At 41.2% G+C, this 12030-nt stretch overlaps 1 protein-coding gene across 4 annotated transcripts in view; it reads right to left on the bottom strand.

Annotated features, from left to right (window-relative positions):
* SLIT3 (slit guidance ligand 3) overlaps window positions 1-12030 on the bottom strand; it is a 519568-nt gene that overhangs the window by 254728 nt on the left and 252810 nt on the right. For 3 of the 4 annotated variants that reach the window (XM_062629206.1, XM_062629204.1, XM_062629205.1), the window contains one exon: window positions 2585-2656. The exons of the other annotated variant lie outside the window; for it this stretch is intronic. In XM_062629206.1, the coding sequence (XP_062485190.1) occupies window positions 2585-2656 (72 nt within the window). The remainder of the gene's footprint in view (window positions 1-2584; window positions 2657-12030) is intronic. 4 annotated transcript variants of the gene reach the window in all.

The raw sequence follows: 12030 nt of genomic DNA on the forward strand, positions 1-12030 counted from the left end.
ATGTTAGCACATGTGTCAGAGTCACCAGGCGACTGGCACCGCAGGTGCTGGAGCAGCTGAATGTACTGACAGGCACAGACTCATCCTCCTCCTCTAGGTGCTTCAACACTCGTGCCTGTTGGCATGGTCATTTCTGTGACTCAGAAGGGAGCAATTTGGCTGCCAAGTCTATACTGAGAATGGGAATTGGCAGGTTTTACTGCTTAAAGCTTTAAGAGCTTTAAACATGAACTTGGTTCAACTTGTATCACACCCCTATAGCTACTGCCGCAGACATTTTAATGGGCTTCCAGCAGCAAGTTGGCTCAAGATTTGTCACATTTTTCTCAGCAACTCATAGGCCACTAGTCTGTGTCTGGAAGCAAGTCACCTGAGCCAACGACTCACCCTGGGCACACAGTTCACCCACTGCTCATAAAGAATGCCTATAGATCTGAGCGAAACATCTCCTTCTGCTGATGTTTATCTAAACAATCAGTTCTTGAGGCTCCCATCAGCAAATCTGTTCATTAGACACTAAGCTCTGTGCTGCTGCTGAGCCAGAGGCTGGACTAGGTGACCTCCAGAGGTCATTTCCAACCAGAACTATTCTATGATTCTGTCATAATTTCAGTATTCCTGAAAGACAGAAACAGTTGCTACAGGGAAGTACTTTTGATACTGAGACTTCTACAGCAAAAGAATGGGTATTGCCTAACTTGACAGTTACAGCTTTTTGAAAAAAACACAAAAAACATCTATAGAGCTTCTATAAGTACTCCATCCGTCCCTTGATATTGGCTTATGTAAAGGCGAGACCCTGGTTCCTTCTGCACTGAGATTGGATGCATAAATTAAAGAACACTGATTTTTCTGACAGCTCGCCAGAGGTGAAATGGACTCTGAATACAAATTATTATTTTAAACGAAGGGAGGCAACTAATACTGAGTTATAGCTGGGAAGTTAGATTTTCTGAACAAAAGACCATCTATCACTCCTCTAGATGACACAATGTAAGTAAAGCTGATGTTAGCGTGATAAAAAAGCAACAGTTCTGTCTAAAATACAGAAACTTCTTCCCACTATAAACTATATTCTACAGCATTTTCCTATGTGTTAAAAAGGTCCTCTGATGCTCCTCCACTGAAGGGGAACATTAAGAGTACAGGCTCAGAGGAGTTTAATTGGCTTCTTAAGATGTTTTTTCTTAGGCTGAAATTTTCAGGGAAAAAAGCCCTTATACCTGAACAGGTAAAGTCCTTTGTTGAATATACATGAAGTAAGTACCAAACCACTGAAGAAATACAGGCCTAGTATGGTGAATGCCTTCAGAACAGCTGTAAGTGTTACAGGACATTTATAAGTCTTGATGTTCTGTCTCAGAGAGCACAGGGTGGCACAGCACAGTGCTGCTCCTGTGTCTGTGTTTTCCAGCCTAGGGGAAGTCCTGCTTTGGTCTTTTGCAGTACAAACCCCAGTGATGTGATATTCCCTGCAACACAGCACCACCAGAGAAAGTACAACACAGTGCTTTGCCCTTGGATGCAGATGGGGTCATGCTCTGAGTTCTCTTGACTGCCCTTAACAGTTTCCATGCTGTCTGTAGGAAAAAAAATCTAGCCTGGATGCAAAGGAGGTTGTTCATTGGGGCAAGAAGTGAAAACAGAGCACAGGTATGTTGCAAGAGTGTTTGTAGAAAAGTGCTTCTTTTTAGATCTCCTTTAAGCTGATTCTTCTATTAAATAAACAATAAAAAAATCCACACTGTTTTTGCAATGCTTACAGCATGGAACGTGTTGGGGTAGCAGATTTCAGTTGCATGGTGTGGTCATGCAGTGCTAATGCTAATGGCTCTGAAGTGGCCCTGAAATGCTGACTCGCTGCCAACTTGTGGGCTGTTATTTCCTTTTCCAGTTCACCTCGTGTTGACTCTAACAATGCCAATGATGTGTTGGCGCATGGGTATGTGCAGAAATGCATTTCTGGTATGTAACATGTCAGAACCTCTTGCAGCTCTGAAATGCAGAGCTGGAAGGCATTATCTACACATATTTCAGACCATAGGTTACAGAAAATTGCTAGTTCAGACTCATTCATTAGCACAAACTGCAAAAGCTGGTTTTATCTTTTTAATGACTCTTTAAAGTTACTTTACTTTTCACTACAAACTGTCGAAGCATGCACACAGCGACTGCGACTGTGTACCACATTTTGCCAGGCTCACTTCCCACCCAAGTGCTGGGACATAAAATTTCATCTAAGTGATTTGATTTCTAACTCTACCAGTTCTTCCCTTACGCATATTTTGCACCAAGACCATGATTTCAGTGGAGTTTGCAGAACAACACTGCAGGGAGTGGAAAAGCCTTTAATGATACTTTTTCCTTTGCTCAAAGCTTCCCCAGGTGTGTTGCACAATGCACACGCATCCCAAATAGGCATGTGAGGCCCTTGATGATAACCTGCTGCACACAGCAGGGTCCACAGCTCCCTTTTGTGTTGCAAAGAGCTAATAACCATGTGGCACTCAAACAAATAGTAACAGCCAGATGTAACCTAGGGAGAATGGTTTTCACTACAACTAGTAATGAAGTTGTCACTTACAAATTCTTCACATCAACGATTCCTCGAAAGGCCTTTCTAGGGATTCCTTTTATCTGGTTTTCACTCAGGTCTCTGAATAATGGAAGAGAAAAAAAAAAGCATTGTATTAATAAAGAGAACCAATTTCTCAAATCTAAATAAAGGCACATACACAAGCTTGGCAAAGGAGATGTTTCTGGATTTGTTACACCACACGTTCTCAATTATCTCCTCCAGAGGTCTGCGGCATGAGCTGAAATGACTGTCCAAAAGAAACCACCAGAATTCGTGATACAAATGACAGAACTTCCAGAAAACATCACTTGTGGTCATGACATTGGCACGATGCCATGAGTCACTGGCGGAGTACCTGCAGCCAAACCTTAAGCCCTGAAATTGCAACCCTGTAGTGGAAATGTAATCTTCTCACCATGCTCCTGTTTGTTTACTGACTGCAAAACCCCTGGCTGCCCCTGCTCAGATTACAGCCCTTATGTGAAATTAAGAGTCAGGAAAAACATGACAATCATTCTCTTGTGAGCTTTGTGAAAAGATCTCGATCCACTGCATGAAAAAACCCACTGCACTGTGTTTCATTGGGAAGGACAATTCTTAACCTTGGCTAAACAAACCCAGCCAAACAAACCCCTCCAAGCCCCACAACAGCAGCAATTCAAAATAGCCTTCTATTATTCAAATAATTTGAAAATATTTCAACTGAAATCACTACATCTGCATTGTGAGCACAGGTAGAGCATGAGGTACAACACTGCAAGCTGCAGTTTTGTGTTACACAACCTGCATTCAGTTGCTTTTTTCTTTGATGCACTATAAATACTTCCCCTGGAATATTCCAAGTTCACAGCCCTCTCTACATGCCAATGGAGGCAGGAAGGAGGGTATCAGGAATGGGAGGGAAACGGACACAAAATCAGAAAGTTGGAATGATTTCAGGCTAAGGAAAAGCAGCAGTAACGATGATTTCTTTGCTGGTGCCCTGTCAGCATGCAAAAGAGGGAGCGATTTCACTCCAGTTTGGGGTACAAACTGGGGGAAGAGAGAAGTGCAAGAACATGAAAGGAAAGCAGAAAAGTGGGAGAGAAAAATAAGAAATAAGCAAATGCAGCAAATGGAAGGCACAGGGATTGCTGGACAAAAGGACAAATAAAGGCAGTACCATGGCGCAGGACATTACAGTGCATCACTTGGTGTGGCTGTGTTCCTATGTTAGACAAGCCCAAGACTTTGCCCCATTCTCAAAAAGAAACTCTGGCTTTCTAATGACTATTAAACCGAATGGCAGTCATCTGTACTCACCTCAGATACTCTTTTCTGTAAGTACATTTTGTGTTGCAGCAAGGCTCCTTTCTAGTCTCCCCCAAATTAGCTTTATCAAATGAGAGGCCAGAAATCAGAGCCTGTCACAAAAGCCCACACTGACATTGCAGGTCAAGACGTGTCACACAGGGCTTTCTTCTGCTTTCCATCAGGCAGATAGGGAAAAAAAGGGGACTATGTCCTTGTCATGAGACTAATTCAATTTATACCAGTCAGGCAGTCTACACCAAATTCTCAAAGAAGCCACAATTGTCCATTCAGACTATTGCAAACACAAATGTGCTGCTGGGTACAAGTCTCTTTCTCAAGGCAGATTAACATTCTTTGCAACCTCCACAATTTGTTTAACACTGATCCACACCGTGACCCTTGCTTCACCTCCCCTTTCTTCTGCCAGCAACAAAATATTAGTTCTTTAAAGGCAGACCTTCAACCCAGACAAATGATCAGGGAACCCGGACAGAGAAGAGTCACAAGTGTATTTTAGACCTGTAAGAAAGAAGTCTTATGTTGAAGACCAGTTTCATGACAGGGAGTCTCTCTGGTGTGACAGTGAGGCACAGCAAAGCCACAGCTAGTGGTAAAATCCTGACAAAATGGCTTAGCAAGGCAAAAACTAGTAAGATCGGAAAGCAAGAAATATGCAAAGCAGGATAAAAAGGGCTCCAAAAGTACAACTGTGTGATCAAAGCAGAATTGTGAGATTAAATAAAACATTTTGCTTGCATTTCTCTGGCATTTTATTGTGCACTATTTCAAATAAGGTTTAAAAATTAATTAGTTCAAGTATTTTTTTTTTCCCTAACATTATTGTGGTCTAAAAGGGCTAATTCACATTTTGCTTTGTGCTTTGTCTTTCAGCTCTAGCAGGCAGGCAAAAAAAGGTGACAGTAGGAAATTAATCTATTTTCTATGACAACCTTCTTGTAAACTGCATTAATGTTATTTTCCATTTAGGCACTCTCCTCTGGCTAACAGAACTGCCTCTCTAAACGTCCAGGATCATGGCCCCATTTCATAAACCTCTCCAGTGGTTTGAAGAAGTGACACCTCAGTGACGCAGTGTGGAAGAGAGCTGACAAACATTGCTTCATTTCCCGTAACTGCCTCCTCACAGTTCTAATCATCCCTTTCTGAGGTCGTCAGCAAGAGTGCTCAGCTCTGCTTCCTACCACCGTGCCAGACTTTTGTTAAGCATCTTTCATAAGCAAGCAAACAGCAAGCAGACTCAGCCTCTGCATTCACAGCTCTGCTCTGAGGGAGCAGACGGCTCTAACAGCAACTTGTCTACACAGTTTGTCTTCAGGTTCTAGCTTTTCATTCCCTACTTCTCATAACATAATGGGAGGCTCCCACTGAAAGTATGTAAAGTAAGTATTAGCTGTTAACTGCAGAAAACCAGATAAAATTAAGGAGAGGATAAAATAAAACCCTAAAAAAATATACAGAAAAGAAAATGAATCGTGGCAGTCAAGAAAAAATACACCACTGATCTCAAGAAAAATACATTATGATTAGTAGGACATTTCCTAGTTCATAGTCAGAGGTTTCAAGCCACCTATTTATGTAATGGAAGACGTTCAGTGCCTGGGTGCATGGTGGATCCTAAAGAGGAAATGCGAATTTCCAGCTTTAGAGAAACATACACTTCCAAACCCCCCCACCCTAGGAGGTGATGTTGGAGACCTGACCAAAACCACTTGACCTAAGTACAAACGTGCCACTTTGTCAGACGCACCCTCCTTCACAAGGGTCCTTCTGTACAGAAAGCAGCAAGCCCAGCAATGGCAACATTTGCATCTTGATAAACCAGACACTTTGAGCTACACAAATGTTTCTAGATTTAATTATTCTTCCTGGGTTTTTTTGATGCAAACAGGCAAGTTTCATCCCGTTCAACCTGCCGCACGGCTCTCAAGCAGTGCAGACAGCACAGAGATTCTGCAACCAGGCACAGCCTCCAGAAAATGCAGTCTTCTTTTGAAAGTGTCCCCCTGTTTCCTTCACACAAGGGTCCTGCCTGATGGAAAGGAGCTCCAAAGCCTCGGCAGCAGATCACAGAGGAACTAACTGAGGGGAAAGCACAGCAAGCGGCGATACTGGATATGTTTGACCAACAGCTTCCACAGCCAGCAGTCTGCGGTGAAAGCCCCTAAGGAAACAACACTCTTATTTCAGCGATGGGGAAACGAAGCCACAGAGACATTAAAGAACTTGGACTTCGAGTTTGCATAGATCAGAGATGCAGGAGCTAGCAAAAGCCAGCTGCTGTGGCTCACATGCCCTCGCAGCACAGCAGAGCACACGTTAGTCTAACCCAACCTCAAACAAGAGCTGGCACAAGTCAATAGGTTATTTTAGGTTTTATTTTAACTTAGCTAAAATGCTTTGGACACAGATTAACTCCCTCTGCAAGTCTAATATTGTTTTTCTGATCTTCAAATGTGAATTGCAAGAGCCTTACTGATAAAAGGATTGGAAAGGAAAAAAAACCCACCCAAAACTGCTGACGCTTTCAAAGTGCCTCTGCAGTCTTCGCTATAATGCTGGGTTTGGCTTCCTGCTTTAACGCTGCTTACCGCATCCTAAGGGAAATTTCATCTAACACAGCAGTCAAATACACAAAGACTTGGGTTTGTATTTTGCCAGTGTCAGAACCTGAATCCATTACTTGGGACACAGACCCTGTGAGCATTCCTAAAATATGAGTCTTCATTTGAACTACAGATCTAAAACATTACAAATAGCTACTTTAGTATAACTTGCAACGTTACAATGCTACTGAAAATAAGATGTATTACGTGAAAACAAAAAACCATTAACACTGAGAGCATTATGCTGAGGGTTATCTCCCTTTTCAAAACCAAAAAGACCCGCTAAGCATTTACCAGTGATTTTCCAGATCTTTTTTGGCAGATTCTGAAATTCAAAAAGACTTTTTAAACAAACAACTGCTCAGAAAGCATCTTGATTAAGAAGTATTTTTTATAGTTGAACTCTCCTGGCTTTATTACTTCTCCTGCTCAAATGGGCTAAAAGAGAGATCACCATTCAGTGATAGCCAGTAAAGAACCAGACGTGCCTTTAATGTCTAAAAAGTTTAATGCAAAACCTTACAGAACTAGTCATCGAGAGCCAATGCTTCACAGCCTAACATGTATCTTTCCCAGTATGTTATTTTATGTGGATCCCATCATAAAACTGCAAACCTACAAAGTTAAGCATTAACACATGGAACCCGTGTTCAGCTAAAATGAAGGAAAAATCCAGAATAATTAACCTGATTCCTTGAAGCACGTTTTACTTTATCCACAATCCAACTGCTTCATGGAATATGAAAGGAGAAGCCCCACTCTTTCTGTAGCAGCTGATACAAACCCATAAGACAAATACTGGTTGAGAGTGCAAAATAAATATTGTTTCCCATCACCTCTTCTCGACGCAATAATATTGAAGAGTTCATGTTGTTTTCTTGCTCTGTACAATAAAACTAATGGAAAGGCCTGAACAGGGATGCTAAGTGCCTGCTGTCACTAATGCTAAGAAGTACTTTGCCCGCCAGCCTCACTCCTGCTACAGAATGTGCACCTGAGAAAAATGAGCATTAGTTAATCCATGTGGGTAGCTTGTTCACGTTCTTTTACCAAACAGCATTTCTGGGTTAAAAACATTACAGGCTTGTGCATTTACCAAAGTAAAATAAAAAGTTCTTGAGGTTTTGTGCACTACTAAAGTTTAGAGACTATTCTTCAACCCAACATTCCTTTACAAGTGCACTAAACCCAGACTGAACTACTCTGCCAAAGGTCACATACTTGACCCAATTTGGTCACTGCAATTTGTCTCATTAGAATTAGCTTTAATTTGTACAGCATGTTACACATAAACTCTCTCCCACAATGTTTTACTGAATTAAATAACACAATTAAGGAGTTAAAGAGTAACAGATGAGAGAAAATTAGAGAGTATAATCCAAAGAGAATAGGTATCTGTAAGTAACACATAATAAAAGATAAGCCAGTCAGTGAAGTGGGGAATGATGCAAGGCAGGTTTTCATAGAGAAAGAGCTGCAGGGAAGGTAACTTCTGCAGCCAGAGAGCAGGCACAGGGAGCAACAGCTACTAAAGGAAGAATCTGCAAGACAAAATGGGGTAACATGCAAAGAGGTAGAAAGACTAAGGAAATCCATAGAGGAAAAAAAAGTTTATTCAAGTATATCTGTAACAATCACAGCACAGAATATTAATATCCACAGTGTCTCTTTCTTATAACATTTGCAAGGAAGCTTTGTTGTGCCCTGGACTTTCTATTCCAGTCTACAACAACATGCAATGCCTCAAACCCTGCTTAACCTCAAGCGTGGCATAACCAGGATGGTAAAACCAGCAGCAGAACAGCTACGGCACATATTCCCTTCCAACTGCTACAATATCTTCTTGCCCATTGATAGAATGCCCCATCAAAGAAGTGAGGGATATTACAGTTAACCTGGTCACATCCTCCTAGGCAGTTTCAGCCACTCATTCCCTGGAACCAGTGCAGAAGTATGGAAATCCATCTCCTCTGCCATAAGCATGCCCTTGCAAAGCTGCTGTGCCTTAAAAGTGTGTTAAGAGTGAGCCAAGAGAGCAATCACCATGCTTGAGGTATGCAAGAAAAGGAACTGAATTACTTGTGTGGTAAATATATCCGAGGCATAACTGCCAGTACACACAAGCTCAAGGATATAGGCATTGAAATCAGATCAAAACAGACTTTCTAAATATATTCAACCACATCTTTTAAAATGGCCTCGTACCACATTAAGCTAGCATTCCACTTACAGCAAACAACAGAAGAAGAATTTTTCCTGCCTTGCCAAAATTGGGTGGCCTTTTTTTAATAGTTAAAATCAATATTTAACATTTTCAACAGCTAAACACTATTCTTATCTGTAAGCTATTTTCCCAGTCCAAAACCGGTCAGTATTAGAGCTTTTCCCACCACAGATGGATTAACAAATAACTGCTGAGGACAATTTGGTAACTTTGAGCCTTGTAAACGCAAAAGATAAATTAAAGATATTTATCATCTTCCAGTGGGAAAAGCCCTGACCAAATGAGCTCACTAGGACAGCAATAAGAACAAGCTGTGGCAAGTGTGACACTCATGTCAGCAACTCCATACTCAGGAGGGACCTCACGCTCAGGGAAGCAATGACTTCTCCCTTTCTTAGGTTCAGTGTAAAAGATGGCATTTACCACACAGCAGCAGTTCTAGCTCTCTGAAAGGAAAAATGGTTGAGTCTTGTTGCTGATGCGCGACAAGGCAAGAGCTGAAGAACAATATATTGCACTATTCTGTGGAACTTTGTCATCGCTGCTGATATCCTAAAAGGAAAAGAAAAAATTGCTTCCTGCTACTCCTGCAATAGAAGGACAGATGTTGACAGCGTCCCAGTTCTGCAAAACAAAAGCAGACGCTGCAGATGTTTTGTACCCACAGCCACGCAAGGTGATTGTGCTTTTGCAAATACAACACAGGTGGCTTTCAGTTCCTACTCTGGGAAGGAAGCCGCTGAGAAACTTCTCCTCGTTTTGGTTTGGTTTGTTTGTTTTAAGGGAGGGAATTTAGCTCAAAAATGCCAATTAAGCAGTCCTCACTGCTTTCACACAGTCACACACCGCTGCGCAAGTACTACTGCTAAGCTTGCAGAAGATAAACACCACATTTTCTTTGTTGATCTGGGTTTACTGTGAGGTGATAGATGCTAACCCTGTACTTCTGGACTTCAACACTCAGCCAAAGCTTCACACATTCTGATTAACCCAAGACACAGACACATCCCTTTATTCTGAAGGATCCTGACCAGAAGCTGAGTTTAGGGTGTTCCCTAAACAGTCAAGGAGGAAAAGGATCTCAGCAGTAGGTAATTATCTTAGCATCATCTTCCACCTTCTCCAAGGCCAAATTAAAACCCATCTGTTAATGAAGACCCTCTAAGGGATCTGACGTGCACTGACTTTACAGATTGATGACTTCTGCCTTGACACAACTGCAGGGATCACTCAGTGCATGGTGAAGTCTTTCTAAACATTTAAAAGAACAGAGGATACATACTTGTGTGCAGATCATAAGAAGTTTCTAACAGTTTCTCATCACTTCAAATAAACAAAAATCCGCTTTGCTTCACTACACCAGACACGGCGCTACAGACCTGGCCCCACTGCACCCACCACAAGCCAGAAAACAAGTCAATCTACCAGAGTACCTCTTACAACACTAGAAAATATTCTCATATTGTTTGAAATGAACTGTAAAAATCATCCATGTGTCAATGACCAATAAAAAGCAACATTTCTCTTTATGACTTTTACAGTTCTTCCTTGCTCCTCCTGCCATTTCAAAATGTCAAAGCAAGAGGGATTGGACAGGACTTGGGAGACTCTTCTGTTAAAACCACCCATCTCGAGACAGATCCGAGTTCTTTTAGAAAGCAGCATCTGTTTTGTCTTTTGAAACATACACACAGAAATTACATTTTACCCCAGTGCCTTTATACTCAACTTTGGATCCATCCAGGAGCAGGAACTGGAAACTGACTGACAGCAGACACAAAGGAAACCCTTGCAGAGAAGCACCCGTCTAGAAGTAAGATAAAGCTTCTGACTAATAAAGTACAATAAGGCTTCTTTATTAGGAGGATTTAATGTAGATTTTAGTGCTTTAGAGAATGGTATCAATTTGCTATTTTGTGGGAAGAGACAAAAAAAACCCACCACCTTGAAACTCACATACATTAGGTATTCCACCTCATGCAATTTCTCCAGTAAGTCTTACAGCATGGGGTAAAATTGGCGTGCCAGTAGAGAAGCAGAATGCACAGTTCTGACAATACAGTTGAGTTTCATTTTGATAGGAAAATTTTCTCCTGTGGAATTATCCTGTACTGCTATACATCTGCAATAGGATTACTGATAAACAAAGTGCCCCCAGTGCGATGCTCTTCTTACTCAATGCCAAATTCTACCCATGCATTTCTATTCCACTTTTCTCTGAGCAAGCAAGATTACAATACAGAAGTGCTGATATGATTTAGTAGGAATAACATACATCTCAAAGAGGTAGAAGCACTGACACAAGTGGCAAGAAATGATTCTTCCTGTGATTTTCCATTTTGGTGAATATTTGCTTTGAATTCATAAAGCTCTCCTGCTGCTTATTAATGTTAATACTTTCTAAACTGGAGATTCAGCTATGTGGAGGCTCCTGTATTTTAAGCTAATAAAAAAAAATCCCACAGGTTTTGTACTGTTAACCTGTCTGCTTTTTAATTCTGTGTGTTGAGCTGTACTGGAAGGAAACCTTGTGCATCTTCAGATTCCAAAAGCCAGCAGGCACTATTACCTTCCCCTGAAATCCACAGACCCAAACCGAGCCCCTATTTAAGCCCAGTCTCATCACTGAAGAAAAAGATATTTGCACTTTATTGAGTTTATTGGCTATATCTTTTTAAAACAATATGGGGAGCCTTTACTTTAGGAGACAAACACACGAAATCGTGAAGTACAAAACAAGAGCTAATAATCTGCACCATCACCGGACAACTGATCAGCAGCTGGAGGAAGAATTGCTCTTTAGTGATCTTTCCTGACCTCATTCTGCCTTTGTTAAGTATTTTTATAGTAAAGAAGCTTTTGCACTTTATTGATATATTCAGAAAAACACCTCCCTGACCAGTGATATTGTTATGTACCCAGCCATGACATCACCGAATGAGAACGATGGTTGTAACAGTATTTATTCCATTCAGGCTGTGACCCTGTACTTTGCTATGAAAATATACTATTTTCATAGGAGTAAGTACAAATTGCATGGTAAAGATCTGGGCTTTATTTGTTACAAAGTTCTCCTGAAAGAGGCCAGTGATTTAATTTGCTTGCACAATTACCGTGGGCATTTTTGTGGCTATATAAAAGTCACAAAAATTATACAGGATCCACGGATAGTAAAAACAACTACATTGACATTCCATTTATTCTAGTGAGGTGGAAGTAAATTGCAAATTACCTGAATGCAACGCAGTGAGAAAAACAACGTGCTAGCTAATCCTGGGTTATCAAGAGCCTATTATTCTGTGGTAAGCTAT

The sequence above is a fragment of the Pezoporus occidentalis genome, unplaced genomic scaffold (assembly GCF_034315485.1).
Source record: "Pezoporus occidentalis ecotype Australia unplaced genomic scaffold, CSIRO_AGI_Poc_V1 ctg33, whole genome shotgun sequence".
Classification (NCBI taxonomy): domain Eukaryota; kingdom Metazoa; phylum Chordata; class Aves; order Psittaciformes; family Psittacidae; genus Pezoporus; species Pezoporus occidentalis.